At 34.0% G+C, this 27,946-nt stretch overlaps 1 protein-coding gene across 2 annotated transcripts; it reads left to right on the forward strand.

The window, feature by feature from the left end:
* LOC125062166 (FK506-binding protein 2) lies at positions 1-27,568 on the forward strand. Of its 2 annotated transcripts, none has more exons than XM_047667850.1 (4): positions 1-331; positions 24,989-25,077; positions 25,725-25,978; positions 26,781-27,568. In XM_047667850.1, the coding sequence occupies exons 1-4, from the start codon at positions 141-143 to the stop codon at positions 26,961-26,963; spliced, it is 717 nt and encodes a 238-aa protein (XP_047523806.1). In that variant the 5' UTR covers positions 1-140; the 3' UTR covers positions 26,964-27,568. The 2 variants fall into 2 exon arrangements, with proteins under 2 accessions (XP_047523806.1, XP_047523807.1); XM_047667851.1 differs by having other exon boundaries at positions 10-331; positions 25,725-25,912.
* The last annotated feature ends 378 nt before the right edge of the window (positions 27,569-27,946 follow it).

Genomic DNA, 27,946 nt, shown 5'->3' on the forward strand with positions numbered 1-27,946 from the left:
CGGAAACCAGTCGGCGCTCACCAACTCACCCGCGTCCGTCAGTTTGCACACTGCAGTCGCGCTACTTCATATCAGTTCAATCCCAGCGAGTACGCAGAGAGAACGTGTCTTCGCTCCCCTAAACTTTTCGTAACTTTATTATGGCGTTGCGCTGCGTACTTGCGGTGCTGGCTATCGCCGGGATCACTCTCGCTGATACAGAGACTGTCACCAAACTTAAAGTTGAAGTAGTCAGTACTCCCGAAGGCTGCACAGAAAAATCTAAGAATGGTGACATGCTTACTATGCACTACACAGGCACCCTAGACGACGGCCACAAGTTCGATTCGAGGTGAGTACACTTTATTACTAACCGGATGTTGTTTTATGATTTTAAGGTAAACATGTGCTAAGTTGTGAAATCCTTTGACGCCATGACGTCATACAATAACTGTAATCATAGTTAATTATTTTGGTCACGATATTATTATGGGTTAGGTGACCGTTGCGTTGTTTTTTAAGTACGCGAAGAAACATTTAAATTACGGTACTATGTAATGTAGATAGGATTTTGACCTATATAATTTTACGGTTTAGAGTCGTTATTGGCGTAAACTAATAGAACTACAGAAATACATGCGTGCCAGATCTTTTACAGTTTAGTGTCCTATTTTGTTCCATTTTTGAAAGTTTTTACTTACCTGTTACATAGAACTCATTTTGTTTTATCATCTTGACTTTTACTATCCCTAGATATTTTTTTGGATGCGTTTTACTTTTATTAATCAAAGTTTTAGAAATTAAAAACAATATATTGTGTTCATAATGGTTATTAATAAATTAGGTCAAATTGATATCAAAGTGCTAATGCCCTCGCTGTTTAACTAATTACTTACTAGAATTAATGAAATCAAATTTGTTTATCGCTGTTCCTCTACGCTATCTCAATACTATGCCTCTATCTGTAACAAGATAGAGTTGTCATTGTGTGCTACAAATTATATTAATAAGCAACCTTTGAACCTAAAGTCAAACAAAAAACATTCTAGAACAAGCTGAAGCTACGGAGGCTGTTAAAATATTTTTAACGTCAATGAGTATATGAGTATAAATATACTAAGTAAAATTGTAAATTAAAGAGACAGAAATTCACAGAGTCGATGGCGAATTTAATCAAAGCCAAAGAAAAATAAATTAATTGAAAATAAAATAATGTTGCCTAAATTCTTAATTGTGAAGTGGCCAAACGAATATATTACCCACTCCACAGGCCAAAATCGAATTGGATCCGGAAAGAGCACGGCTAATTTCCTCAATCAATGCAATTAAATAAGAAACACGACATTGCAATGCAATTAGTAGGAAACCCATTCGACAATTTTTAAACGTAAATTACGTTAGATTTTTATGTCTTTGAAGAAGTTTGTAAGTAAATTGCGGTTCTGCCAAAAGACAATTTTAAAGGTTTTTTAGCGATGTTGCTATTCGCCGAAATTCCACAATTTATCATGGTTAGATTATTAGCGCGACTAACTGTATATAAAACCTCATTTATATGTCACGTCTCGGACCTCGAACTACTAAAATATTTCTAAAGATTTTCCTAATAAAAATATATTGGATTAGGTTTGAGTTCGATTTCTAGTGAAACAATACCTAATTATTTAACAATTACACGAAATACCTACATATAAGAAATATCAACACAAAATACGAGTACATATTATTGAGTTGGTTGCATTTGACAGGGTTGAGCAAAAAAAATGGTTTTTCCGGTTAAAAAGTTTTTTCTTTACATGTGTAAAGGTTATGTCAATAAAAGACAATACTAGGGTTGAGCAGTTTTGCATTTTTTTATATGAACCCAATCATCCAAGACATCGAGCTACGGTGGTACTAAGTAACATATACCCCATCGAAAGTAATAAAAAAGCCAAGACATAATATATTTTATGATTACCTTGCTAAGTTGAGCACACTTCATATTGTGTTAAGGCAAAACTTTGGTCGTTACTCTTATTACACGTTTACGTTCATACGTTCATGTGAAAATTTTGCACATTATAATATTTATAATTCACATGCCTTTGCACCTTGACTAACTTTAATACAGCACATTACACAATATGTAATTCTAAGAACGAAATTTATTAACGAAAATGGCGTCATTTAAAAAGGAAATTAATTTGAAACAACAAAATTCCTACAGTACTTAATGCTACTAACTACATTGAAAGTAAGTTAAGTAGTTAATCTAATATTTGAGGATACATTTGGAAGTCGCTTAAGTTAACTAGTGAGTAAAAAGCTAGTTAAATTTCGTTGTAAGATATAAATAGTCAAATAAAATATTAATATCTTATACTAGTAGACTCGGCCAAGCGTTGCTGTGGCTAAAATTTTTGTTATATTACATAGTAGTAAACTATTCAAGAGAAACGGCAGGAGAACACCAATCCACCATGCTTTTTTGGTGGTTATGCCATTAAATTGTAGCGAACGCGAGCGCACGCCATTGAAGGAAGTTTTTTGTTTATTTTTTTACACCTTGGGTTAGATTATTCAAGTTTTAGTAAGCATCCCAAATTTTTTGAAAATGAAACATATATCACTCGGGAATAGTGTAGCTTGCCAACGGTGTAAGAATCGGTGAAATCGGTCCAGTAGTTTCGGAGCCTATTCATTTCAAACAAACAAACAAAAAATCAAATCTTTCCTCTAATTATTTATATATATATACTATAATATTAGTATAGACAAAGTACTTTGTAACAAAGTTGTACGCGTACAATGTAATTTAAGGTATGCGAAATCGGGAAGGTGTTTCCGTGTTACTGTATTAGGTATACTCTAAATATAATTGTTTTGCTAACATCCGCCTATGGCAGGTAATAGTGACAACCTTAATCTAAATATTGTAGTTCAATGTATTCGGAAGTTTGAAGAGTAAAATAGGAAAAGTGTGAGAAAAAGTTTCCCGGAATTAACGGCAATGTAAATAATATCAAACATAATGGGATTAACACATTGAAATAAATGTAGACCGTGTAATTGGAATCCCTTTGTTTAATATTTATCAGTTTCGAAATTAATTATTGTCAGTTGCGATTTCGCAACTTAAATATACATAATACTAGCCGTTTCGCGCCCGCTTTGCTGGACGAATTAAAATAAATTTTATGTTTTATTATTTTATTTTTTTTCATAAAATATGAAATATTATTCTTCTTTTTAACTTCCCGCTAAGAAAATTGAAATATTTCGAAAATCGAGTTTTTAACAGATGTTGACGTTTTGCGGTTCTAGGAAGCCTCTTTTATTTTTATTAGCGGGAAAAATTTTCATAAAAGTAAAACAGCAATAAAAAAATGAAGGAACGTTGGAATTTAATTAATAAATAGCCATAAACCATCTAGGAAAAAACTACGCATCGAATGGTGGTAGTTTCATGTCGATACGATCAGTGGGCGTGATTGAGCCTCAAACGAAGACCATTTTCATTATATATATATAGATTATATTACATGCACCAGTCGTTCCATTATTAGCTTTAAAACATGAAAAAAAACGAATTTATACATTTATTTCGATTATTATTGGGTTAACATCGCTAAGCTGAGCTTTCTTTTTTGTCTAACTCAATTCGCAATATAAATATACAAAACACCCGTCACTTTTGTGACATCAGCATAATTTAATTCAAAATGTCATGGATGTAATGTCACAATTAAATTATTCATTCATAGAAACAGTCTTCATCTTTTGTTTTTTATTGAGTCTTTGTTATTATCCGTGTCTTAATTGATCTCATTTGCTTTTATTCAATGAGAAAAATAGATCGAGATGTTATATGGAAAGCATCGTCTGTTGTTCTAATAAAACAAAAGATATTAATATTTCTGAAATGTAATCTCTGTTTCTTGACAGACATTAGCTATACTCTTGAAACTTCTTTTCATTCATATCATTCGATTTTATTGTCAATAGACATTTCACTATTCTCATATCAAATAGTGAAATATTTATGTAAAATAATACATGCGGCACATTAAAAGTCTAGTATTTTTACTAAAAACATAAACCTTTATTAAAGTGCTCTCAGTAATAGCTATTTTAGTAAATGCCGTTTTAATTTGTCACTAGTGACTTTTTCATGGAAGCGCCTAAGACTTTTAATGAGAAATGAAGGTGGGCGATTGTTCGTTATTTTGTATTTGACTTATACTAATTATTATAATAAAAGTATTGTCTACTTAGTCCCTTCTACTAGATAAAGGTAAATCAGTATGACAATTTAAAAAGGAAAATTTATTTATATGTTAGTAAAATTGGTTCGAATGTCTTTCATGCACACGTAATTTTTTTTTGGTCACCCTCCGCGAAGCCAATACCGTGATAGCTTTTTGTAAATCGAATTTGCCAAAAAAACCTCACCAAAAAAAATCAACACAGGATTGAACAAATGCAAAAACCAATAAAAAATGTTTTTATTTCTTTTTGACCGAATACGACGTTATATTTTATACTGTTTCGTTCGATGTGAATCATTGTATAACATGTACTTTTAATTATTTTGTGTTTTTGCATTGTTCTCTATTACATTTATAATTAAAGAACTATTTGTTCATTCGAGTAATAGTCGATTGTTAAATAAAATAGATGTTTTGAATGATTTTAATATTTGAATACTAACCAATTCAATATTTTGTTTCGCAGGGTAATTGGTATTTTTTGGAATGAGTATCGGCTGAAAATATTTACTTCGTTTGTCAATCATGTTCAAACTTATATACTTAAATATATAAAAAAATACAAAATAAAACTGTTTTACTTCCTTCAAAAATATATTAGCCGTGTAGACAGCAATCTCGCACGGTCCTCGATAGAAATTTAATGAGAAATTCATTTCGCTTAGAAACAAATTAAATTTCAAATGTAGAGGGCTCTTCTGGGATATCGATTTATAATGATTAAGTAAACGTAAGTGTAATAGAACTTACAATAACTTGTTTAACATGCTATTTTGAAGTTTATGATTCGATTTTTGCCGCCAGCAAATCTATGTAATGTAATTCCATCATATGTCATAAGAGCTTGGAACATAAAAATTTAAATACATAATTACTGCATTGTTACCTTAGACAAAAGGTCTCTAAGATTTTTGATAGCCTTAACGACATAAGAATTTCACGTCGACGTCATTGTTCAATCATGCGTATTAAGTATGAACAATGTTTTCAAAGCACTATGGCGGGCTATAGATGTGTAGAGGTAGCCGCGTATCCAATATAGGCTTTGAAATAAGCTACTGTAATGTTATGTCAGTTTCACGTACAGCCTTTACTGTCATTAGCAGCCTGTTTGAAAATAGATCTGTAGTCAACTTGGACATATTTTATATCACGCGATGAAACCTCTAGCGTTTAATGGCTTAATTTGAAAAACTTATGTTTATGTTACATACCTCTACCCACGTAACCTCAATACTAGAATACGTATAATGAAATATCATCGTAATTGGGTTTGTCGTGACCGTCATAATAATGCGAATCAGCGCTTTGTTAGGGAGTACTCATCTTGACCAATAGATGAGTGGTATTGGAATTTTTTATTGGAAATCAATTTTCATAGCTATTGTTAGGCACCAATTATTATATAGAATATTTAATTGTTTTGAGAGCAGTGTTGGTCTAGTGGCTTCAGTGTACGACTCTCATCCCCGGGTTCGATGCCCGGCTGTGCGCCAATGGACTTTCTTTCTACCCCAGGGGGGTACCACACGCGCTCGCGGTGGAGAATCCCCCTCTGGGCGTCCAACACCGGGACACTCTGCGCCCGGTGGTGGACGCACAGGCTGCCCTTCGTATTCTGGGGGGGGCAATTCTGCGCTCGGAAAAAATAACATAATTCGGTCTCGGGGCAAACGGAGCAAACCTACAAAGGCACCCCCGTCCACACTCGCCGTGGACTTCACAAATGTTAGGGGGCTCAATACCAATATCAACGCAGTCCACTACCATTTAGAGACTGCGAAGCCGGCCTTGCTCTTTCTTACCGAGACTCAGATTTCCTCCCCGGCTGATACTTCCTACCTCTCCTACCCGGGGTACAAATTGGAACATTCATTTGTGCCGCGGGCGGGAGTTTGCGTGTACGTCAGAGAGGATATCTGTTCTCGTCGCCTCGGGACGCTTGAAGGAAGGGACCTATCTAACCTCTGGCTGCGCGTAGACTGCGATGACCATCCGCGATTCTACGCATGCCTGTATAGGTCCCATAGCGGAAATATCGAAACTGACCGACTCATTGAGCACATCCAAATGGCTACAGATTCCCTGCTCGAAAGGGTTCCTACCGCTGAAATCGTGATACTTGGCGATTTTAACGCCCACCATGCCGATTGGCTCGGCTCTGAAACTACCGATCACGCGGGAAGATCCTTTCACGACTTTGCTTTAGCCTACGACCTGACACAAATGGTCCCTGCGATTACGCGAATACCAGATGTGGATGGTCATAAACCCTCTTTGTTGGACCTTCTGCTGACTTCACATCCGGAGAACTATCAGGTCTCTGTTGACCCGCCATTGGGTTCATCAGATCATTGTGTGGTCCGGAGTACTGTGCCATCTACGCGCCCTTCACGGCCCCGCTTTATGGGTTGTCGCCGTATTTGGCACTATAAGTCAGCAGATTGGGACGGGATGCGGTCTTTCTTTGCGTCCTACCCTTGGGGGCCTATGTGCTTTTCGCCGGAAGCTCCAGATTCCGTCGCCGCCTCTGTCGCCGAAGTGGTTCTGCAGGGCATGGAACTCTTTATTCCATTTTCTGCGGTGCCGATCGGTGGCAAGTCTCAGCCCTGGTTTAAACGTTCTTGCAAGGCGGCCTCGCGTCGAAAGCGAGAATGCTTTAAGGCATGGGCGGAAGCGGCGAAATCTCGTGATGCCAATACCAGCGAACTTAAAACAGCATATAACTCAGCCTCCAGGTCCTTCAAACGAGAAATCACTAAGGCAAAGTCAGAGCACATTGCCAGATTTGGCGAGAGATTGGCCCAACTCCCTTCAGGGACTCGATCCTTCTGGTCTCTCGCCAAAGCTGTCCAGGGGAATTTTTGTCAGCCCTCCATTCCGCCACTGCACAGGGAGGATGACTCTCTGGCCCACACTGCGAAGGAGAAGGCCGACCTTTTGGGCTGTCTCTTCGCGTCCAACTCGACTTTGGATGACCGAGGGAGATCACCACCGACCATTGCGCGGTGTGATTCCTCGATGCCGGAAATCACATTCCGGCAACGTGCTGTCCGCAAAGCACTATCTTCCTTGGACATTCATAAGTCGAGCGGGCCGGATGGTATCCCCCCAATTGTGCTGCGTACTTGTGCTCCTGAGTTGGCTCCGGTCTTAACGCGCCTTTTCCGGTACCTGTACTCGCTCGGCACTGTCCCGAAGTGCTGGAAGACCGCTTCGATACATCCGATCCCAAAAAAAGGCGATCGCTCTGATCCGTCCAACTATCGCCCAATAGCTATAACCTCCTTGTTCTCCAAAATAATGGAAACCATTATTAATTGCCAGCTCTTGAGTTATCTAGAAGGTCACCAGTTGATTAGCGATTCTCAGTACGGCTTTCGTCGTGGTCGCTCAGCTGGTGACCTCCTTGTATACCTTACCCATAGGTGGGCGGAAGCAATTGAGTCCAAGGGGGAGGCGCTGGCGGTAAGTTTGGACATAGCGAAAGCCTTCGATCGGGTGTGGCACAGAGCACTGCTCTCGAAGCTTCCAGCCTATGGGCTTCCCGAGAAATTATGCGATTGGATCTCCAGCTTTCTGGCCGATCGGAGCATCAAGGTCGTCATCGACGGAGCATGTTCCGACCTTAAACCCGTGAACGCTGGGGTCCCACAAGGCTGTGTTCTATCCCCGACCCTATTTCTTCTGCATATCAATGATATGTTGCAACTTAGCAACATTCACTGCTATGCGGATGACAGCACTGGGGATATTCTTTACACTGGCCGGGCAGGTATTTCTCGGGCAGTTGTTGATGAGTACCGGAACAAACTTGTGTCTGAAGTCGAAACTCTACTACGTGGAGTCTCAGACTGGGGCAGACAAAACCTAGTCCAATTTAACCCCAAGAAGACACAAGTTTGCGCGTTTTCCGCTAAAAAAACACCCTTTGTCGCTACTCCTCTTTTCGAAAACACTCTTCTTAAAGCCACAGCCAGCATTGGAATACTTGGCGTTGACATATCGAACGACGTTCAGTTTCGCGGTCACTTGGAGGGAAAGGCTAAATTAGCCTCCAAAAAGCTTGGTGTGCTCAGCAAGGCGAGGCGGTACTTCACTCCGGGCCACCGCATGCAACTATATAAAGCGCAAATTCGGCCCCACATGGAGTACTGCTCTCACCTCTGGGCGGGGGCTCCCCAGTACCAGCTCCTTCCACTTGACCGTATACAACGCAGAGCGGTTCGAATCGTCGACGACCAATCCCTCTCCGAGCGGCTTGATCCTTTGGCGTTGCGTAGAGATGTGGGGTCACTCTGCATCTTCTACCGCATTTACCATGGAGAGTGTTCTGAGGAGTTGTTCGGATTAATACCTGCAGCTGAATTTCATCATCGGACGTCGAGACAGAATACGAAATTCCACCCGTATCACCTCGACGTCCGCCGTTCCACAACTGAGCGTTTTTCAAGGCAGTTTTTGCCGCGCACAACCACTATGTGGAACCAGCTGCCCACTGAAGTATTTCCGAACCAATTCGACTTAGGGTCCTTCAAGAAAAGAGCGTACCTATTCTTAAAAGGCCGGCAACGCACTCGCGAGCCCTCTGGCATTGAGAGTGTCCATGGGCGGCGGTATCACTTAACATCAGGTGAGCCTCCTGCCCGTTTGCCCCCCGTTCTATAAAAATAAAAAAAAAATAAAAAAAATGTGCGCATTTAACATTCGCTCGAACGGTGGAGGAAAACATTGTGGTCATAAAACAGATAGGTACAGAAATATAAGGATCAGATCTAAAAATCTTGTAGCGACACTGATTTTATTTAAATGTTTTAAAACTCTAGATACGATTTGTCCGGCCTGGATCATAATCAACAAAGCGTTACGAATCATAATGTGTTTTTTTCATCATCATAGCTATGAATATTAAAACATTGAGTTTTATTACATTATTTCCTTGTTACTAACTTGAGATGGGTACATAAAAATTCTCGTAGATATAAAACTAGTAATTTGATAATGATTTTAGTAAAATGGCAAGTAATCGATTAGATACGAATGAATGAAACGCGTGTCTAATTGAATCACAAACGCAAACGTGTCGAACTGCGAACGGATATTTCTAGTTGCTACTATTAAATGATATGGTTTATTTCATAAAGTTATAACAGAATTATATGTTTACGATAATTTTAATAAAATAACTCACATTTGTTTTCTGTAACTGTAATACAAGTACGACCTGAAAAAGTTCTTATTATGCAAAACCCTAAACATTAAATTTTCCTTTAATAAGATATTTTATTATTCAGCATGATTATGTTTTTAATACAATCCATTCCACAAATACTTTTTGGAGTTTAATTATTAATTAAACCTCATTTGAAAATCGCCAAGCCCTGTATTTCTAATAACTAAATCGTATTATCCATACTAGAACCGTGTCAATCCCCTGAGGATGTATTTATAAATCAGTTTCCTTGTTAATGCAATAGTTATTGAGTATTCGCACCTCGCGGCTGCAATCACAACATCATTATCTATCTCCATTCGTATTTCTAATTAATCTAATTAATATAATAATTACATATTACTGGAATAGTAATGTCATAATAATGCAGGTGCACAACTAACCTTTGTTAGCCTTGCTCATAAACCGGCCCTATTATAAGGTCACATCTATGATTATAAGTACTACTACTAAACTTTGACTCTATGCCCTGTTTTCTAGGATTTTTGGCCACAGATCTATTTATGGTTCTTTACGGTCTCCTGTGTTCCACACTAGTTTATGCGTACACAGCGGCGTTCACGATACTTTTCTTTATGATACGAGCACGTGTATGTTGCTAAAAATCCATTGGTGTACGAGTTTATACGACTTCTCATGAATAATCGTAGGGTACCACGGCTCTTACTTACTTTACATGCTATATGAATCTCAGATGCATAGACTGTCTCTACATTACCAGATTTTGAGTTGTGGAGGAGAGTTTTATCAACTTTTCATATGAGAAATGTAAATAGCATCTATCAATCTGATGCCCAAAGTGTCTTTGTCTTAAATTCTGATCACAATTACCAAAATTGACACAAAATTACATGAGAAATGTAATTTTGTGTCAATTTGTGTGTGAAACCAATAGGTTTTATTAAATTAGTAAAAAAAGTAGAACTTTTTTGTTACTATGCCGTTAATCATATTAATCAAGGTTAACCTACAAGTTACGTAAAAGTAAAAATTGTTTTTTCGTAAATAAAGTCACCTTCAAGGTGATTAAGTTATTTTTGATAAGATTTATCACCAATGAATCGTTCAAGTCAAAAACATTATCAACAAAGGTCAGTATTGATAAACTTTCAAAGATAAGTGTCATAAGTATTGAATGTTTTTATTTCATCTAAATGCATAATCGAGTTACATAAGAAACAAATAGTAATAAAAATACTTGATTAAACACAGCATACATATTAGACCAGAAAAATTGCAAATGAAATAACAATTTAAATTGAATAAAAACAAATGCTTTTGCGATTTCTTCTTTGGGTTAGATTCCTGATACAACAACTGAAGATTTTTTTTCTTCGACCAAATGGAACTTAACTCTATTGAATACAGAAGTTATTAAAATAGTTGCTGCCATCAATTTAAATCATTATTCCTTTATGAATAACGCGGCATATTTAGTATGATAGTTGTATATTTATTTTATTCCTAATTAGTCAAAGCAACGCGAAATCTCAACTTGTATTTTGTTCCTACAAAATAAGTACTCACCTCTATCAAAAAGGCATCCGTTGGGCACTGCGAACGCTGCATTTGCGAATTCAATAGCTCAGTATCTTTTATATTACATTACTATTATTGTTAGATGCTGTGACTGCTGAACTCCGAAACCTGGTTATAGAGGTGGGTACTTGAAATTAAGCGATATAAGTGGTATTTAAAAAATTATTCACCTCATTAGGAATTTATTTATACATAAATAAAATAATTGAAAAAGTGTTGAAATTAACTAAAATATCGGCCTATATGTGTCTTTAATTGTTAAATTTAGAAAGCTAATAATGGAAACGCTTTGCTAAATACGCGGTTTCGCTATTTTGTCCGTTACGAACCAGATCATGTTTAGTTTTTTATCTCTCGTTAGCATCTCGGTATCTTTTCGTTTTGTTGATTAATAATTGAAAGTATCTACGAACCAATTCGACTTAGGGTCAAGAAATTCTTAAAAGACCGGCAACACATTTGCCTTGTAATGTCCATGGGTGGCGATATCACTGAACGTCAGTTAAGCCACATTCTTAGCTAAAAATTTATTTATACGCTTATTAAGAACTTACTTACAAACCACTTTGGAAATAACATTGTTTACGTCAGTTCCTCGTATAAAAAATATATGATATGTAAACAGGTTCCCACAATAAACATCGTTTTACAGTAGAAATGTTTTATTAAATATTCAGAAAAAAGCAATTTAGGTCCCCTAGGTGGTGTTTGGTGACAATAGGCATGGAGGTTACTTAATAATTTTGTAGTTAGTTGATCAAACAAAAATATGGATCAATATTCGTGTCGTAAGTTTCGTATTTTATAAATAAATTGTTAGAATTCGAAACAGATCTCTAAAATAATTATTAATATTCTAAATTTGAAACACTAGGAATTAGGAACATCCTTTAATAATAATTGTGCATCTGTGTTAATTTTTTATTTTTATATAAGCCTTTATCTTGCAATCAGTCAGCTAGACTATGAGCAGATGTGTTGAGAGCTGTTAGACGTTCAGGGCAAAATCTCCATCGAGACTGCTCCTCTCTTTCAACCGTGTCTATCAAGACTTAGGATTTGTCGCCTTTTAAGCCTATTTATTAGGTCCGGTATGGTTAGTTGCGTGGCAAGCTTATTAGGATGCATTTCTAGCCTTTTTCTGTATTTCATACTCCAGGTCTTGATCTCCTCTTAGACAGTCCTGATTTTGAGGTGCTCATGAATCTCCGATGTTTTATAAACCACGGACATCGTGTGTTAATAAATAAATAATTTTAATATGTTACGTTCGTATCTTATCCATGTAATTTGTTACAATTCGGGTCTATAAAATAAATATTCAGAAAATTCAGGCGCAGTGCTAGTAATAAAATACAATCGGTAGGTTATGGCCCAAAGTAAAGGTCTGCTTGATACATGGAGGCAAAGTTTATACGACGGGAGAGGTTTCCCGTTCGTTAATACTTAATACAGAAAAAGTACTACAATCCGTCGCGAGAACGACAGACAGTCGTCTATTCTATTGATATACTTGCGGTTTTAAATGAAAACCGTACTTAAATTGGTTTTAGCGAGAAGAACTCACTTCATCTGGCCCAAAATATTTCCAGTCTGCGGTTAGAAGCGCTTTCTATTGTATTGATACAGGCACAGCATACGCTTCTAATATATTACGTAACCTTCCGGCATTTAATTAATTTTTACTGCAGTTTTATTCTGAATTCAATTTTTTTAAATTGTTTTACATAAGCAATAAAAAGGTCTAAACCTAATAGTGATGCTTATTTAAAACATCAAGTAACGCGAAATATATGCACGTTTATAAGGTTCAGCTAGAAAGTATGAAACAAAAGTTTAAAATATGTACGTAACTATCTCGCCTTATATAGAGTTATACAATATATAACATACATGACAAGCGAGCTTCTACTTAAACTTTCTATACTTGTAAATTAATCAACTTCTATCTATACTAATATTATAAAACTGAGTTTGTTTAATTGGTTGAACGCGCCAATGGTTCTAATTTTAAAAAAAATATTCTTTTAGACTGTTCATATTTCATTACAACTGAATTAACATGTAATGTACTTATATATATGTATTTGAATCTTGAAAGTAAATGGCGAGAATTTTTAGAGTTTTGCAGAGTAATTTTTAAAAAGAACTTGACTGAATACCATAAAAAATATATTTGACAGTTTGCTTGTTCGTAATATCTGTAGGTGCTAATTGAGAAAAATGGTATAGGAATTTTCACCTACTTTTTCATTACAGGAATTTTGCCACAAAAGCACAGTTAGTGTTTTATACATCCAAATGTTCAATAATCTTTTATTTACGGGCTAGACTAAATTAAATACATTTGAAATAATAAAAAAACCTAAATTCGTTCGCCAAAAACAGAAATTTCATCGTACACCTACATTTATTTTCCCTGCATCGATTCAAGTAAGAGCGTAATCCTCTAAAGCGGTAACCGGCTGGCATACCAGTTACGATGCGGTCTTTCCCCCGCGCCTGAATTATTAACACGAGCCATCCAAGAAGTTGAATCGACTGAATTAAAACTTACCAAGCTTTTTCATATTTCACCTACTTACGTTGTTTCTCAACCCATTTCAGAAGTTACAATTAACATGTCGGACGAGTTCTATGAAAATAAACACGTTTTTAGCTGAATCTTATGTGAATCCTTATTTTGTTTAAGTTGATAGTGATCTCATTTGTTCATGTTAAAATATTTATAGAGTAAAACGTTACATGTACCTCACATCATTCACTCGCCTAAGAAACGTAAATCTGAACGATTGATGATACATCTGGGATATGCATAAGAAGCGACTTCTGCATAACAATTAGCTTAAAGCAGTTGTAGGTAGAATTTGAATTTGTTTTTATTTTTTTTTCTTATATGTTTGTGACGCATTTCTGATTTCTAAAAAAACTTTATTGTGTCTAAATGCATTCTAAGGTTATAAAGAACATACAGTTTAAATTAGAAGTTCGTGTTTATTGTAACTTTGATATCGAGTTATATATCCTGGTCCTGGGCATGGTCTCTGAAATATACTTTTTCATACAAAATTCTAGGAAAAACTGTGTTCATTCGACTGTAAACTGTCAGTGGACACATGTGGCCTCCATCCCCCTGAATAATACACGAACAGTGTTTGAGGCTGCGAAGTTTGTCTGTTTTATTGAAGGTGATTGGCTCAAGATCCGGACGTCTTCGCCGAAAGGCTTGATCAAACATTCATTTCACCTATTGTTTGCCTTTATTTGGCACAAAGTACAGAATTTATAGGTATTATGTAAGTTTAATCTAAAGAAGCTACTTTCACAGAAAACTGTAATTCCTCTTTATAGTAGTCAACGTGTGTCCTTGTATTTATAAACTGAAGAAAGTATTACTGGAATTAAAACGCGTTATACGGAGCTACTTGTGTTACTACAGAAATTAAATTAGATTTTTAGACCTATAAAGCGTTGTACAGCCACTAGATTGTTAGTTATATCTCAATTAATTACGGTGATAATGTACCAAGCGCCTTAGTCCATGATAAAACCGAGCATTATTTTAAAATTGAATAAATATAAGCGGCGAAGGGGCGCCCTTCTGCCTCGCTTGTCTAACGTAACATGAACCGTTTTCTTGTGGCACGTTTTCGAAGTGCCTCGTCTGCGTTAATAATTAAGAGCACTTTTCTTCGCGGTAAAGCTTACGCGTTTGCCACCACACCGACTATGGCCACCGTATAAGCACTTTCGTAAATTGCGAGAAAGCTATTCCATTTTCAAAAATATTAGATATAGACACCATAAATATAGATTACAAATACAGCATACAACACTCTGTTTACATACCATGAAAATGAGATCACGTGCTAGTTTCACACATTTAAAAAGGTGAATAATCTCAAACGTAGGCCGCGTGAGCTTTTTCCTACATATTTCCTTACTAAGTTAATATAAGCCGTTCTTGACATATGCTAAAGATAAACGGTTATTTTGCACTCCGTTTGTGTTGTACATTTTTTACTCTGTAAAAAGTGTGTTCTCAGATGTTGGGTTTTAGAAAAATAACAAGACATTATTATGACAAAAGCTCGCCAACGCATTTGTTTGCGCAGTGTTGTAAATGCGGAAGGAAATTTTTACATTAAGAATATTGATATTATATTCTACGTATATACAATTGATATTTAAATTTAATTACTATTACTGTGTGTTGGATATAGAATAAGGTCTCTCATGTTTATCTAGGCATAGAAGTGTAATAAGCTTGAGTATATCACCAAACGTACTGACTGATCTTATGTATTGATTGAGACCTTTTGACTGATCACCTGTAATACATTGCATGTAAATAGAAATACGTCATCTCATTAAGTCCTAGCATTTGATTAGTATTTAGAAATGTAATGAAGTACAGAATGAATATACTTAGTATATTGAACAGCTGTCGTTGCACAGTGGTTAGGTTAGTAAAATTTCGCTGCGGAAAGCTTAAAAAGTTGATTGCAGAATTGTTTCTGTCACACTTTTTAACGGATGTCAGTTTGTTTTATCACTAAAATTCCGTAAAAGCTTAATCTTGTCTCCGTAAAAGCTTAATCTTAAACGACAATAGAGTACTCAAATGGCAATTCATTTAATATAAAAATATCAATTATATTTCCCCACTTCAAGTTATTACCCGTACAACGTGTACCACCAAAGTAATAATAAGTGAAAAAAAGGTTTCTTGATTGATCACCCACCTTTCACTTCAATAAATAATAAAGTACCGAGCAATTGGTCCGTCTCACTTAGTTACGATGAAAATATGATATATTAATATGGGGAAGATGCATCGGATCTACAGCTTATAGTCTAGATGTACGTGCTTCAATACGTATTGCCCTACGCGAAGTTCAGAAACAAATATATCTAACTATCGCAGCAGTATTAGCCTACAAAGCTTGTGATTTTCAACCATGAGATTGTGTGTTAAAAACCCAATTCCTTTTTTTTTCATGCAATTATTATATTTTTCTCTAACTCTGAAATATATTTTAAGCATAAGGCGACGTGTGTCCTCAGGAGTCGGATCTCCTACTTACGTAATAAACAATAAAGGTGCCACGGAAAAAATGCTATCGTAATGAACGTGGACGCGCGGGAGTAACAAAAAAATATTTTTCCAATTATACATACATGGGAATGGAAAATTCGTGTTAAGTCAAGAAAGTATATAAATTTAATAACGGTATTGTCTCCTGACGTAGTGAAATTCCCATTAATGTGTGATAATAAAACGTCGTATATCACGTTAGAAAATGTTTCCTATTTAACATATTAAAGAGCTGAAAAATTCATTTTAAATAAGAAATTTTATGAAAAAATTATTTGCATTTTCTAAAAAGCATTTTATATTAAATTCAAGTTAATATTTTAATAGTCCATAAGACAATGTACCGGCTTCAAAGAAGCGGCTTAGTGCACTGTGTATAGAATAGTCTAGTCTTTACTTCGTTTTAGAAAATTCTTTTATGGAAACATCGGTCGCCTTAAAGTCTTTGTGATGTCTTGGCCATAACATTGTTAGAGACTAAAGGAGTGCACATAATAGTCCCATCTTGTAGCGGATATTGTGTAGGTGATGTATTTGTACATGTGTAGAATAATCTTTATGCACTTTGGACTTGTACAGGACTTTAGTTCACTTGAGAGTGAGGAATATTTATTTTGTATACACAATAAAATATCTCTTTTTAAAATTTTGCCTCGTTTAAACTTAGAAAGTAGATTTTGACTGAGCGCCTTTTTAAGCTATTCGTAAATAATAATAAAAAAACAAACGAGCGTAGAAATTAGGCTCACACTATTATATCACAAGTTTATTTCAGACTAAGGAATTTTTGGTATCAAATTGACATGATCGTGAAGATGAAAGAGGTTAATAAAATTATGTCAAAGATATTTCCTTTCGCGATTCTCTTAAATCTGCGATTGGTTTGTTGAAAAGAAAATTTCATTTAAATGCAATGGTGTCACCCAACGGAAGCGTTTCGTGTAACAATTGTAATATTTCAAAATATACTAAAACAATTCAATAAATAGTAATCCGAAAAGCTACGTAGGTTTACTTACGGCACTGGCCTAATATGTATGCTAGTTTAATATGTAAAGTTAGTTATAGTGTCTTTCACTAAACCATTCAGTATTGTATTATGTGAACCGAGTACACCTTTAGTACCTACAGAAAACATTCTATCACTCTTCATCTAAGGAAGTGTGTGTGTAATAAGTAGCGGGCTTTATCTTATTTCGCATGGTAAATTCACTGGTTAAAACTAAACATTCCGTACAACGAGTCTGTCACCAACAATAATAAATATTACCAAATTTTCCATTACTCATAAGACATAACGTAGTAAAAAGGTATGTTGCCAACTATAAATATTAAATTTGCCGTTTCTGAGAGTTTGTCGGCTAGCACATGTGGTTCCTTCACTAACCGTGCTGTTAAAAATTCAGATACGTTATCACGAACACAGCCTTTTGTCCGGAATTTGATCGCTTTAATTCTAGTCTGAGAAACGATGTATAATATATACTCTGAACTTTATAATTTACAGAAAAAAATACTATCTTAGTTTAGTAAAAATGAAAAATGTCTTACGAAACTTTCTTCCCAGTTCAGTCACTTTGTTGTATCTGTCGCTACACTTAGCATAGCGTAGCTTTAATTTTCCCTTAGCTAAGATAAAATTATAATAATTATAAGGTATTGCAGGTTATTCATAAAACTATTTAATATTGAGAAAATTTCTTTTACACAATGAAAGTGATTAAATTGTAATGTAATTTCATTGAACAATATGTGCGCCGTATTTCTTCGAAATGTGACGAAGCATGTCTTATATATTATTAAATAATGTGGGGGCGCGGGCTGGGAGTGTGAAAAATTCAAAGGCAGCAACCGCGTACAGCGGCTATCGTATGAAACGTGACGCTAATATTACACAAAAATAGTTATTTATGACTCTTGCTACTTATTATAGATTATTTTTTTAAAGTAGATAATTACGCCCTATCTTTGTAGATGTAGGGCAGAATTCAGAGTCGAGACTCCGTGCTAAGTTATGTGTTAATACATACGGGAGCAATACGTTGTGTTCAGTTTAAGCTTATTAAGCTCCATAAGAAACTGGTGATAAAGCGCGCGTATGCACCCATTACAAAACAGATATAATTGTAATTCATTTAAAGTACAAGAAATAAGAAATTATTATAGAATTTATTCTATTGTTTCGGGTAAAATTATACATATGTCAGAGTTAGTTAAATTCAAAACAGACAATTAGCCAATTGTATTAGTTCCGCGTTTGAATTATTTATTAAGTTAAATAGCTTTTCTAATTTAGGACTTTTTATTTTATTCATTATTTACATTTGCTAATTTGAATTCGCGAAATTTATTTAATTGATGATTGAAGTTGACTTCATTCTTCAATTAAATAACTTTGACATCGTAAACTTAATGGAAATCGCAGTTATACCCCATAAATGTAAACTCCCCCCCCACTTGTACTAAATAATAAAGCAATATATAATACTAGAAAGTGTTATATAATATATTCACGTTAGTCAGTCAGCTTTTCTTAATTAGACTTAGTTCACGCAAATTAAATAATTTAAAAGAAAAAGCATTCTAATATTCGCACTTAGACGGGGATAGTCCAACCTGTTTCACAGAATGCAGATTTACCACTTTCTGTCTGGTTTTTAAGCGGAACCAATATTGAAAATTGTTGGTTTAAATAGTGGTTAATTACTCAGAGGAAAGGCTTATTACGAAGCGATACTATAATAGTCACCAATTTAGCTGACCGTACTATTTAGAAATCGATATAGGTCTATCTTCTATATTAATTGGCTTTGTTAATGATTAGGCGCACCGAGGCAAACCCTGTATGAACCTGAGCTATGCACTATTCAATGAACCTATTCAATGTATGAAGCCAATCTGTCTAATTGTCAGGCTTATCATAAATAAATTCTAGATAAAATATATGGATCGCTGAGGAAAAATCCAAAGAGATTTTCCATATTCCGCTTCGGTAATTTGTAAGAAAAGCTAAATAAGGTGTGAGAGTCCGTGCTTTGTAAAAGATACAAAAATAGCGCAAATACCCTGGCAACGATAAATAATATTTTCATCCCCGTTTTTTCAAGCATCCACAATAATTGTCCTTTATTTAGTCAAATTTTTTAAAAATAAACACAAATTTGGTAGTTTTTTTCTTAAAAAAAATGTCGTGCCTGGACGTTCTTCAAGGATTGAAAGCGGAATAAAACTTAACCCGTTGACTTCGGGGCCTTAGGTTGTGCTGCCATGATACCTATGCGACCATTTTACCTTCTACTTTTTCTTCTACATATGTATATGAAATATTATTGTATCATACTACACGATTTATACTACAGGAGCATGCATAATAATATATGCTACGTTAAGTATTTAACTGATAATTGTATTTTTCTCCATATTTCAGTGTTATTACAGCACTTTATATGTCTCAGATGATATATGTGATTATTTTGTCGTATTTCCGTACCGTTTTGCCAAGCTTGTCATTCTTAGGATTGTAAGTTAGCCGAACCACTAACTCAAAGCTGTTCTATTTTAAAAAACTTTATCGTATCGAAAATACACCCAACCGTCTTTTAAGATGAACATTTACTATTGTGTTGGTCAAAATTCATAACTTATCATAACGTTATAAGCAAGTTGTTTTGCGTTCAAATTGATATTTATCATTAATTTAATAACATTATTTAAGTGGTAAAATTTAATTTTATACCTAATATATTAAGGTATTAAATATAGTATATATAATAAACGGAAGACATTCAATTCTTTCAACTCTTTAAATATAAATCTTAAATGTTTTCTTGCGCACGTATTGTTTGTGTTGTAATCTTAACGATGTTCAGTGTGAGGAGAGAGTTAAACAATTGTTGGCTTTCACTTAGTTTCTATTACGTCTGGCACTATGACGTTTACACTTTCGAAGAGGTCAATATATGTGGTCTACTGTATATGGCGATATGCGTCACGTCACATCAACCACCGCTAAACTCGGCACTCTGTAGCGACAATTTCTAATTTAAGCTTTAGTACGCATCGATTCAATTATTTCAATATACCTAGCGAGGATGACGCAAACTTGGGATCGAATAGTACAAAAACTTAATATGGAAGGAAGTTACAGAGCCGGTAATATATTTAAAAATTTTAAGGAGAAAACAAAGATGTCAGTTGCACATGATTGAATCCAGCTGGTTATAGCAGTTTCATTAAAAAATTGTTTCGCGGTAATAACTATGTTCTAATAGAATGTAAATATTAACTAGTTCTTTCCGTAACCGCTTGCTTGAAAATTGTTTTGTTCTAGAGGTTTATTAATAAAAATGCATAAATTGTTTAGTAGGAGTGTGTATTAAAAAAATTTCGATAGCGCAACTCAAAATATCTTCGATTATCAAACATTAATTAAAGTTTAGAATATAGACTTGGCTTATAAATTGTTTTAACCTTTGACTTAGGCGTTTCTTACATAATCTTAAAATTATGTAACAAGGATAACTGTCTACCAGACAAGGAAGTGGCCAGCGATGAATACGACATGAGAGAAAGTGAATACAAATTCTCATGTGACGAAACATAAAAATTATTCAACAGGCTTTTATCGCGTATTTAAGTTTCGCAACAGTTAACTCAGCATTTAGATTGCTAATCGGGAGAAAATACTAAACAACACTAATAATATTGTGATAGTTATTAATAAAATGTAATAAATAGTTTGAGTAGATATATTCCGTAAGTACAGATCGCCTACGCAGATCAATGAAATGAACTCAGAACTATCTACCCTTAGGGAGTATGGGGCAGATATATTTGAGCTAATATCATTCATGATATAAAATTTTCTTTTGCGATTATTATTCAACATTTTTGTGTAATGTTTATTTGGTAAAATAATGTGTTAATTACAGAGAGATAGGGTTTGATACCACATGAATTTAAAAACATCGACATTTCATTTTTAAATATAAAAAGTTACTTGCAAAAGTGTAGGTCTTTAAGTAGTTTTAATTACAGATTTGGTGTTATTTCATACAAAATGAAATCCTATCTAAATCCTCTTTATATTTGTAGCGTGGGGCGGTCTGTGTCCTGAAATATTTCCGTCACCGTACGAGCAAAGGTTATTTAGGGGAACAAAGCAAAACACAAGTAATATTTTAAATATTATATAAAAATAATGATAGTGGACATAATTCCATTATTGAGAAGAGTCGATCGGAGTTGAGTAATTATACAGGTAGCGTTTAATTTGGTGTTGCAATTTGTATATAACGGGGTTCGGAGGCTTTAATTAACCGTAGTGTAATGCCTGAATGGTCATTGTCCCCGATTGCTATCTAAATATGAGGTTTAATTGTAAACTACGGCGTGAATTGTCATCTCGATTTAATATAAAAAAATGTGTCAAAGTGTATCTATGTAGAATCCAATATCTTTAAGTTGAAATATTCTGGGAATTAATATTATAGGCATCAGAAGTAATTAACGAATATCATATGACATTAAATTTAAGACATTAGGTGACGTAGCATCGACAATTAATTTATTTTATACTAGCTGGCCTGGCGAACATCGTACCGCCTAACAGTCGATTCTTTATTTAAGACAACAAACACATTATGTCAAAAAATAAAAATTTACCTTCGCGGAACCCCTCCACTAACACTTGAACTTTATGATATGGTATTAAAGTTCAAATTGACTTTTAAATATTATTACGAATATTATGTATGGGAATATAGAAAAGTGTTGTTTATAGACTTTTTCACTCAATTTTTTTAATTTTTCTCTCCGTAAGAACCATCCTCGTACTTCAAAGAATATTATAAAAAAAGAATTGGCCAAATCGGTCAAGCCGTTTTCATGTTATGTCGTGACAACGGAAAACGGGTTTCATTTTTATATATATAGATACACCTAGATTAAATTGTTGTTTGTATTAGTACAATATTAAAATACACTTGAACAAGCTTTTTAATATGTACTGGGTTAGCTAACAATTAATTAAATAGATCTATACAATATTCAGACACAACAATATTGAATTGAAATTATTCGAGAAGCGATTCTCTAAATGTCATCAACAGCTAAATATTATCAAAGCTCTGGGATTAAATGCAAGACAATAAATTGTTTTACGGCCGTTGGAATCGAAACTCTTTCATAAAAACATTATCTTCAGATGGATGACAGAACCAAAGGGTTGCAGAAGTTATTTTTCACAACTTTAATCAAGCTAGAGAATGAATTATTTAGTTTATTAAGATAATAATAGACTCAAACTGAAGTCAATAATTGGTAAACTGTAGCTGCTGTAGTGTATTTAAAAACCTTGGTCTCGGATTTCTCTCTCTATTTCTAGCTTTTGTTTTTTCTAATTATAATTCTTTTGTGCCTGACACACGTCGTTGACTTTTTGGGTCGACTAGAGCATCCTCTCGATATTTTCACTCACCGTACGAGCGAGAGTTTAATGCGCACAATGACGGACTTTCTGTCTATGTCACACCCGGGGCTCGAATCTACGACCTCAAGGATAAGCTGACGCTGAAACTATTTCGCCAACCGCTCTTACAGTATATAAATAGCGGATAGAAATATAATTAAATGCCTAAATTGTATTTAACGACAAGACACATGTCGCTAATTATTGGCAAAAATCATTGGCAGAGGTAATCAAGCTAAGCGGTAAGTCAAAATAATAAAATGATTGTCGTATTAGAATTTCACTTTCGTGTAGAATAATGAAGGTAAACTTGAATGAAGGTTTGCAACACATCCAAAAATCTGGTATATGCAGAGCAATATTGGCGCCGCACTCTATTTCCGAACAAAGGCCTGTGTAATAGTGTTACTCTGGGAACCAATTTATCTGATGGTCCGGTCACAATGCCAAACTGTATGGAATATGGATATACTGCTCTCGATGTGAAAATATTACACGCTTGCACCAACAACAATGACCCTAACAAAGTGTGTAATGTTCTAAACACAATTATTACAATGGTACAAGTAATTCTCACTAATATTTTTTTATGAATAAGCGTTGTCTTAAACAAAAAAATGCGTTCATCTTTTTAATAGTTCATTAGGAATGATGCAACGTTATGCAACAGTACTTAAAAATAATGAGTTAGTTCTTAATTTAAATAAAATGTATATAACTCAATAAGACAGTGTTGTTTTTATAAGTGTGATAACATAAAAATTTTAAACCTCTTTGGTTCACATCGGCATACAAAGTCCTTTTATAAGAGTTATTAACTTCTAAGCTATTTAACAAAGTTACTTTACCGTGGAAACTAAGAAAGGTATTTTAAATAAGTCTCTAACATATCGGGCATTATACATCGTATTCGCTGTATTGCAACAATCTGCATTATTTATTAAAGCAATAACAATAATAGAGTACTTTCGATGCTTATATAATTGCTCGTTTTTAATGGATACAAAAAATCTCTTTTTATAGAATATCTGCAATATTGATATATATAAGTGGAAATTGCGTCAATTAAAATAGCCTGTGTAATGTACAAGGAAATATAAAGAGAATGGCAAATGTCACGTTCACTTTTTTTTATGAGTGACTTGTTTTCTGTCTGTACGAGCAAATAAAAAATATAATATATGCCGTAGTATATTCTTTCATTCTAAATCTCACCACTGAAGTTCGCCTTAAATTTTTAATTACATAGTTATGTCACCGCAAAATTGTAAACACCGTTAGATTGTAATCTATCTCGCGAGATTATAAACTGTCGAAAGATTGTGAACCTCAACGAACTGCTTACAATGTAACGTATTATTATTCGGTAGTTATATGAAAATGTTGGGAAGTAATATTAATCTGTAATTGACCAAAGTTGAATGATAACTAAGTTAGTGTAGTACAATCTACCGAATAATAATACGTTAAATTGTAAGCAGTAAGCTGAGGTTCACAATCTTTCGACAGTTTATAATCTCGCGAGATAGATTACAATCTAACGGTGTTTACAATTTTACGGTGACATATAACATAACTCACTAGAAGTTAATAAATTTGCTACAATAAGTTGTTACCTTTACAATATTATGCCTATAATACTAATATGTTAGGCTGCTAATTGAAACTACTATTCATGACTTATATACTGACTCCTATTTGACTGTAATGAATTGGTGTTTTCCCATTTTCGCAAAGGAGGCCAAGCAGACGTACTACAATTTATGTTACATAAAGTTTATATTATTAAGTTTAATGTTAGTACACGACCTTCGAAGTATCGAAGACCTTCTCCAAACACTTGTCTCTTATTTTCTGGTGGTCCTTCTCTACTTAGTCAGGTGGATGTACTTTTTCTGTCCTGGAGGCAGACTCCATTCAAGTAAATACCTTTTGAACCCTTTAATTAAACCCAACCGAATAATTATATCAATTACAAAATGGGAATTCAAAGCTATCTAGTAATTAACAATAAAACAGAATTTATAATTGTATAATGGTTGTGAGTACACTGTGTATTTAACTTTTAATATACTTTATTGAAGTGAATTTCTACCTGATACTAATACTTTTACCGGTAATTAAAGCTATAATGGCAGGCTTAATGTATTGATGTTCTTTGTTCAGTTATGTTCTATTTCGAGATATAACAAAGGGATATTGAGAGAGAACGTCTCCATTACCCGTCGTCAAAAAGAACAGCGGTGAATCATAATCCACCTCTATTGTATTTAAAAGTATAGTTAATTCTATTATATAGAATAACTATAAATATATTCTTAATTGTTGTCGAGGTATTAGACAACTGATTTCAAACTGTACTTACTGTACTCGTTTATATTTGGTATGTATTTTTTAAGCATTCACGTTTTTTTTTTCAGTTTCGACCGCGATCAGCCTTTCACTTTCCAACTCGGAGTGGGTCAAGTCATCAAAGGATGGGATGAGGGTTTAGTCGACATGTGTGTTGGTAAGTTATAATTTTCTACATAGTATAAATGTTTATTTGACATACTCACATTAATAACACTAAGCACTATATAATTATGGTATTTTTACTCATTTCGCGTAAGAATTGTCTGTTATATCAAATTCGTTTTCTGAGATCTTCTAGTAAGAGTGTATGGCAGTGTATTGCATAATGCATAGTCCTTAATATTTAATCTCATCTATGCTCTTTCTTTTATAACCTATCTAATTCTGTTTTTTCTATTACATCTACTGTTGTTATATGACTAACACTTAAAAGTTATAAGAAATTATAAAGAAATAAATAGATTTTGGAGTAGAGTTGACAACTAAAAAATACTCTGTGTATTTCTTTTCCTGTTTTATGGTGGAGGGAATTCAAAATAATATTATACCCATTTTTTTCATAATTAACGCACGTATTGCGTACCTCAATAATATTTCATCTAAGACTCGTCTATTTAATTGAATACTGTCTGAATTTGCTTGGATCGTATTATTCATTAATTGTACAAAAAAGTTTAGGTTTTATATTTCTTGTTTTTTTTACATGTGGTATTATACTATTAGTTTAATTTTTGTGTTAGTAAGTTTTTTATAGCATTAGAATTAATTTGCTGCAGAAAATAAATTTAATTAAATTTTCAGGTGAAAAGCGTAAATTGACCATACCCTCCTCTCTCGGATATGGCGAACGTGGGGCCGGTAATGTTATCCCACCTCACGCCACTCTCCACTTCGAAGTCGAGCTCATCAACATTGGAGACTCACCACCAACCACCAATGTCTTCAAAGAAATCGACGCTGACGCTGACAACATGCTATCGCGTGAAGAAGTGAGTATAGACTTAGCGTTCCAGGCGATGGACACTGATGGTGACAGGGAATTATCTAGAGAGGAGGTCAGTCCACGATCATATTAGAGGTGATGGGACTCGGCTGACGCTTGTAGCCTTTTGAGCTTTGGCTTGGGATGCATTTTGCATGCATTTATCAGTTGAATTTAGTTTCTTATAGGTTTATTTTTACAACAATAGTTTCGATGTCGCTTGCTGTTTTAAATTAATTAATAGAAAATAATGTTTTTTTTAATGTGGAGCATAAAAGAACATTAAAAACATAAACTCATTTATTTGAAAACGGTACCTATATGGTACCAAAGGTACATATTAATAACGTTCCCTGATTAAAGTCTAATTATTATATTTGGATGTATGGTTACAGTAGGTACATACTTATTTTAAATATGCACGTACAATATTATACGTATTATTTCTTAGAATTAAGTTGGTTCTTATATTAAAGTTTAAGATGTGTATTTTCGAATAAATTAAGATTATGTTACTACAGTATGCAATCAATTGTACCCACTGTTCCATCAATGCGCTCTGAAATTGCCCTCAGGGACGCAAACACAGTATAGTCTACACTCTACAGCATCGTGTTTCTTGTGAATCACAAATTAATCCACTACACTATATGTTTGTGGCGAATTAATATAACTTTTTACGAACAAAAAATTTTTAGTCAATGTCTCATAATATGAATTAAAAGTCAAAATATAGTCTAGGAAACAGGCCTTCTATAATTGTCGTCTCCCCATCAAATCCAGGAAATACAAGAATAAATATAACAATACAATGTTAAATAATCTATATTTAATTAAATATATTTTGAATAATATTTTTTACCGTTTGATTTTAGGTCAGTGATTACCTAAAGAAGCAAATGGTGCCCCCAGACGGTGGTGAAATCAGCGAGGACGTTAAGCAGATGTTGGAGAGCCATGACAAGCTTGTAGAGGAAATTTTCCAACACGAGGACAAAGACAAGAATGGTTTCATCAGCCATGAAGAATTCTCAGGGCCCAAACACGACGAGCTGTAAATTTACAAATACTCCTAATTTTATTACTAGGATATAAGATGTAATTAGATTACCTTGTATGTAATTCTTAAAATTTATGACAGACTTTGAAGGGCTCAAATATAATATGTAATTCAGACATCTTAGTTATTTAAATGGATATGATAATGAGTAGGAATGCATATTTAAAAACTTATCACGCATACTATCCCTGCCATCAGTTTGACAAAGTATTCAACGTATATGGAATATTCTTGTTGAAATACAGTTCAAAAATTTGAGATTAAAAAAAATATGTAACGTTTAACATTGTCGAAACTCGTGGTAAATATTCTCAAAATAGATATTTTAATTACGCAAGTATCACACATAATAGGAAAATTTTGTTCGATTTTAAAATTACTCATAATTCATTCAGGTTATATAAATATTAAATTATAAACCTATATGTACAATTGTTTTAGTTCGTTGCACTATATATTATGTTATATTAAGTAGGTACATTTGATTATATTCGAGTTAGAATTCAGAAAAATCTTTATTTGCCTAAAGTTATTTATTGTGTGTTTTAACGTTGTGTTTTCCTCAATAATTATAGTTAATGAAAATAAAGTTATATATAATTATAATCCCGTTTCATTATTCTCAATATTACCAGCGTATAAATAAATAAAAAGTGCGTGCGTACAAAGTACACATGTCAGAAGTGAAACTTCTTTGGCAAACTTAAGACTTTAAGTCTTGATCATATTTATACAAATCTAAAACTTTAGATTTCTGAGACTTAGAGGGAGGGAAATAGGAAGATATGTTAGGAATTTAATATATTTAATTTTCATTAAAATATTAAGTGTCAAAAATTAATACAAATAATAAAAATATTTTTTTAATTTATTGCTTCGATAGTAAAAGCATTTTAATGTACAATTCGTCTTTTGAGATTTTAATAAATTGTTTTGCATAAAATATAAAATACTAATATTTCATAAATTCTCTTTACGAAA

The sequence above is a fragment of the Pieris napi genome, chromosome Z (assembly GCF_905475465.1).
Source record: "Pieris napi chromosome Z, ilPieNapi1.2, whole genome shotgun sequence".
NCBI classification, from domain to species: Eukaryota; Metazoa; Arthropoda; class Insecta; order Lepidoptera; family Pieridae; genus Pieris; species Pieris napi.

Bases quoted from the DNA above. Each gene is read 5' to 3' on its own strand.
- LOC125062166 (XM_047667850.1), top strand. From the start codon at position 141: ATGGCGTTGCGCTGCGTACTTGCGGTGCTGGCTATCGCCGGGATCACT. The intron at 332-24,988 runs GTGAGTACACTT...TTTTTTTTTCAG, and splicing joins GGCCACAAGTTCGATTCGAG to TTTCGACCGCGATCAGCCTT. The intron at 25,979-26,780 runs GTCAGTCCACGA...GTTTGATTTTAG, and splicing joins GGGAATTATCTAGAGAGGAG to GTCAGTGATTACCTAAAGAA.